Source organism: Merops nubicus, unplaced genomic scaffold (assembly GCF_000691845.1).
Source record: "Merops nubicus isolate BGI_N331 unplaced genomic scaffold, ASM69184v1 scaffold28337, whole genome shotgun sequence".
NCBI classification, from domain to species: Eukaryota; Metazoa; Chordata; class Aves; order Coraciiformes; family Meropidae; genus Merops; species Merops nubicus.
Window position 1 is genome coordinate 2,228 of NW_008618803.1, and position 5,269 is coordinate 7,496.

Here is a 5,269-nt window from a genome sequence, read left to right on the forward strand (position 1 = left end):
TCCTTCCCCTCGAGGGAGACAAGTCAGGGTGTGGACTCCAGAGAATCCCAGACTGGTTTGGGTGGGAAGGGACCTTTAAAACTCCTCTAGTCCAACCCCCCTGCAGGGAGCAGGGACAGCCCCAACTAGAGCAGGGTGCTCAGAGCCCTCACCCTCACCTGGGATGGTGCCAGGGATGGGGCAGTGACCACCTCTAGGGGCAACCTGGGCCAGGGGCTCACCACCCTCAGCATCCAAAATCTCTCCCTCCTCTCCAGTCTAAATCTCCCTCTTTTAGTTTAAACCATCCCCCCTTCTCCTGTCCCAACAGGCCCTGCTCAAAACTCTGTCCCCAGCTTTTTTCCAAATCCTAGAAGGCCCCCAGAAGATCTCCCTGGAGCCTTCTCCTCTGGGGCTGCCCCAGCTCAACTCTCTCCTGCTGGGCTCCCAGCAGAGGGGTTCCCCCCTCACCCAGGGACCTGTTCCAGCACTTCAGCCTACAAGTCACCCCACGACTCAGGGTTGTTTGCAAGACCCAGCTGGGACACTGGGATGGCACAGCTCCCACCTCACTGGTGCTCCCAGTTACTCTGAGCCACTCCAGCTTCCTCCTGCACCTTAAGCACCCACCTGCTGCTCCTGACCTACACAGAAATGAAAGGTGAGGAGCCTCCAAGGTTCCTGAGCAGCACTGTCCCAAAGCAAGGCTGCAGGAGGAGCCATAGAATCACTCAGGTTCATAAAGACCCTTAAGATCCAAGTCCAGCCATTAACCTAACGCTGCCACAGCCACCACTAAATCCAGTGGAGAACCTCCAGAACCTTCTGCCAAGGGAGGCTGGTCAGGAACATCCATTCCCAGTGGCTGTGCCAGGGTTTAGGTGTCCCCAACACTTCTACCAGAGCTTCATAACCGAGCTGGGCTGAGGACCAGGGGGTTCCCAGCCCCAGGAGGGCACCCACACCCCCACCATGGCACCATGGAGGGCACATCCTTGACACATGGAGCACACAACATGAGGCCATGGCACAGAAAAGAGACTGAGGTCTCTTTAGAGAGGTTTCTAAAGCAGTTCTGGAGTGGGCCACGTCTTGCCTTCCCCCTGTGCCCACCCCTTGAAGGGCAGAAGCTCTAGGTGGAGAGATTTGGGGTGAGATCACTCTTGTTTGCAGAGATTTAAGAGTTACTTCCCCTGCCAGACTGACTGATTCAGCAGAGAGGGAAAACCAAACCAACAAACCACCTTCTCAAAGCCATTCAACGAGTGATGTCACAACAAATCAGCAATCCACAAAACCACTTTTGTCCTTTTCAGGGCTTGCAGAAATTTCCTCATCTCCTGTGGTCACCCAAGTGGAGTCAAGCCTCTGACAAGAGGTCTGAGGTGGGGAGGCTCCAATCCCAAAGCTCCCCACAGGAGAAAACTCTTGTTCTGCCTCCTGATTTTGCTCCCAGGGCCTGGCACAGGCTCTGGCACAGGCTCTTCAGGGGTGTTGGCAGAGTGTAACCACGAGCTCAGCTCCAGAGGTGCCCAGGGCAAACACATCAGGCCTTGCATTTGGGGAACCACTCAGGACTCGACCCATTGGAGCAGCAGATTTGACCAGAAGCTGCTTTTTTTGACCCAGAAGGGTGCTCAGCACCACCCAGGGTGAGGATGATGCCATGCTGAGAGGTGTTCCCATGGAGCCTTAGAGCAGACAGACGGGTGAAGGGCTGGGACAGGGCGACAGTGTTACAGCACCTCAGTTTTTAGGAGCAAACTGCCTGCACAGCAGCTCTGAAACCACTGGCCAGCAACAAGAGTGAGGCCAACGCCCAGGGAGGCATCATGAGCAACCCCTCTGAGCAGGAGAAGGGCTCAGGCAGGGTCTGGTTCCTCCCCTCACCTAGGCAGGAAGATGCCAGGAGCTGTTCTAGCCAAATCCTTGGCTGAGCTGTCAGCTTTATGCACTTGTACGCCCACTGACCTACGTAGAGATTGAAGGAGAGAGACCTGCAGTTAAGTAAGTAAAAAGAACCCCTCAGAGGCATGCTGATGCACTGGAAAGGAGCAGCTCTGGTTTAGGATCCCTACCAAGACGTTTCCATGTTTTTAGAGAGGTGTTAATGACAATTGGATCTTGTTCTCCTGCAGCTCAGGGGAGAGCCAGCACTGCCATTGGTGCCACTGGGCAGGCAGTGGGGCAGGAATGGGGAAAATGGTTTCTGCTTGCTTCCAGGAGGAGAAGTGAACACCTCAGAACAAATTCTCCAAAGGGGGATTGTCCTCTGACCACAGCTCCTCCTCATCCCTGCCAGTCTCACCACTTCAACAAGAAATGAAACATTCAAAGGCAGCCACCAGCTCCCTCGGGGTGGGGGTGGGGGCTCTCCATGCATTTCAGCTTCTGAGACATTTTGGACTGCACCCACACACATCCTGGCAGGCTCTTTTTCCCCAAGAAGAGCTCAATCAAGCTGCAAGAGCCCAAACCTCTTGAAGAGAGCAGCAGGGAGGTTCTCTGCAGCATCACCCCTCACCACACCAACGCCCTCCACGGACGCCTCAGCGCTGACACTGTCACCAGCTCGCTTCAATCAGCACAATTACCTTGACTCCAGAACAAAATCACAAAAATACAGAACACACAAGTAACTAAAAGCCACTGGGACACTCCCCCCCTGGCAGCCCAAGCAGAAGATGCAAGATGATGTCCCACAGGGAGGGTGACACAAAGCTCCCCCCCAGCACATGCTGGAGCCTGCGGCGCCCGACTTGCTCCGCGACACCCGGGCGGCTCCAAGGGGCATTTCTGTCAACATGCCAAACCCCCAGACCTCCAGAAAGCTGCACACAAGTCCTCCCAGGGCTGAGGAACCCTCCTTGCAGAGCTTTACCTGTTGGCAGGGGAGTTGAGGCCTCCACTGCCCAGGGAAGAGGTGGAGAGGGTCGTCGCGATGGAATCGCTGTTGGCTTCGTCTACCGGCAGGGTCCTGGGCAGCAGATCTGGGCGACCAAGGTGGGAACCTGAGTTGAAGCACAGACTGTTCCATCACCAGCACAAGTGGGATCGTGTGGCACGAGCTCCCATGCCAGCCTGGGGGCAGGATCCGGGCTGGATCCCCCCCCCTGAGGTGTCCCCTGGGTGCTGAAGAACCAGCGCCGCGGGCGGTTCTCCGCGTCTCGCTCGGCTTCTCCTCTGGCACCAACCCCAAGAGACTGGGCACAGGGGACAGCCACACAGCCTCAGCCCACTCCCCAAGGGGAGCAAGGGCCACCCTGGAGGCTTGGACAAGGCTGAAAGGTCCCATGAAGACACAGGAACTAACAGCTCCCCCTATCTCCACGCCCTGGTCGCACCCCGAGCGGCTTTTACTCAATCATGAGGTTTTATCATCCTGCATTTGTTGCAACAGAAACCTTGGAAACAGCCAAGCCTTTAAAGGCTCTGCTGCTCCTCCAGGCATTCTCCTGGGGCTGTCAAAGGCCATTAGACAAATACAAGGGTTTTTTTTGGCCCTGTCTGGTTTCTTGCACCCACAACCCCATGCAAACATGCCTGGCAAGACCACGGAGCTGAACGGAACAAGCTTCAATTAGACAAACACAAGCTGTAAAATAACTTCTCTGTCAAAAATCACCTCTCTAGGCTTTGGGGATGTTTTTAGCCCAGGCACCCACCTTGCTCTACATCTGCCTCTGTCATGACTTGTGCTTTGGCCTCACACAACATGTGTGACTGGGTTGGCACTCCTCCTTGACAGCTCCGCCGAGGAACTGCTGTGCCAGAGCGACTCTTCTTGGAGGGGGATGGTTTCACTGCAAGACAAAACCCAAAAAAGCACTTTCCTAACATGCTCAGGAAGGAGGGAAAGGTCTGATTCAGCAACTTTCCAGTGACATAGAGTCTGGTGTGAGGGACGTGCCCTGAAGGAACAAGCTGATGGATGAAACAGCTCCTCTAAGGTCATGCTGGAGAGAAGGGTAACAAAGCTGGGTCTAGAGGCCAAGTGTGGGGAGGAGCAGCTGAGGGAGCTGGGGGTGCTGAGCCTGGAGCAAAGGAGGCTCAGGGGAGACCTTCTGGCTCTGACACCTCCTGACAGGAGCCTGGAGCCAGGGGAGGGTCGGGCTCTGCTCCCAAGGGACAAGGGACAGGACAAGAGGAACCAGCCTCAAGTTTCCCCAGGGGAGGTTTCAGTTGCCCCTGAGGAGCAATTTCTTGCCCTGGAGAGTTGCCCAGGGCAGTGGTGGAGTCCCCACCCCTGGAGGGGTTTCCCAAGCCATGGAGATGTGGGGGGAGGGACGTGGGGCAGTGGGGACCTGGGGGAATGGTTCGGACGTTGCAGTGGTGGGGGCAGGGGGGTCCTCTGGGAGCCGTAAGGTCTCTTCCAACCCAAATGATTCAGCAATTCTATCTATGAGGCAAGAACAATCTAGGAGGAAGGAAGAGATGACAGGACACAACAGCCTCCCTAAAGCTCTTGCTGTCACCCCCCTTTCCCAAACCAAGCAGCTGAGAAGCCCAGTAAGCACAGAACTGCCCAGGGTACAGCCAGGCTGAGCTACTTACGTGGGATCTTCTTGAACACTGTGTTGCACATGAACCTTTGGAACCTCTCTGCGTAGAAGCTGGGTCTGTGCACAGATACAGTGTCCTACAAGCCCAAGGTAACAAGAAGATGACCAGCATGAGCAAAACCAGCATTTTTGACAGTACTTAGGAAGTCATACTAGAGGCCAAGCACAGACACGCCTCGGAAATCCCGGGTCCTGCTCAAGGACAGCAGGCAGAGAAAACACACTGGTTTTATTATTATATTATTTAAAACCCATTAAAAAGTAATGATTTTCTACTTACCCCATCGTGTACAAGGGCTTTCCACGAGTGCTCCAGCTTCTTGACGAATCTGAGGAAGAATTAAGAACAATTTTGACACCAATTTTGGGGTTTTGTTTCCTCGCCGCATCCCGCGAGTGCCCAGGTAAAACCAAAGCACACAAAAAACAGCTTCAGGAGAGTCAATGTCTTCTGGGAACATGAAGTCAATACAGTAAGAGCCAGAAATAGATCCTAAAATGCCCCAACTTGAGCAAAATGGAAAGTGGGAATAAAAAAAATGAAAAATAGGTTTATTTGTGTCTTCATTTTTTTCTGGAGAGCCAATCTTGACAAGGAACCACAGGCAGATAATGGTGTGAGCTGCTCTTCACCCCTGAGGGGCCACCTAATTGTCATCAAACCCTTCTTACCTGTAGGACTGCAGCACGTCAATGATGCCAATGTAGAGCAGCAGCCTCTCCCCCTT

General features: G+C 54.3%; 1 protein-coding gene across 1 annotated transcript in view; it reads right to left on the reverse strand.

Moving 5' to 3' along the window:
* LOC103776087 (phosphatidylinositol 4-phosphate 5-kinase type-1 alpha-like) overlaps positions 1 to 5,269 on the reverse strand; it is a gene marked incomplete at its 5' end in the record, with an annotated part of 7,095 nt that overhangs the window by 635 nt on the left and 1,191 nt on the right. Inside the window, 5 exon segments of the mRNA XM_008943583.1 lie at positions 2,861 to 2,990; positions 3,645 to 3,782; positions 4,534 to 4,618; positions 4,822 to 4,870; positions 5,214 to 5,269. The exon segment at positions 5,214 to 5,269 is cut by the window's right edge and continues 6 nt beyond it. Coding sequence (XP_008941831.1) covers positions 2,861 to 2,990; positions 3,645 to 3,782; positions 4,534 to 4,618; positions 4,822 to 4,870; positions 5,214 to 5,269 — 458 coding nt within the window.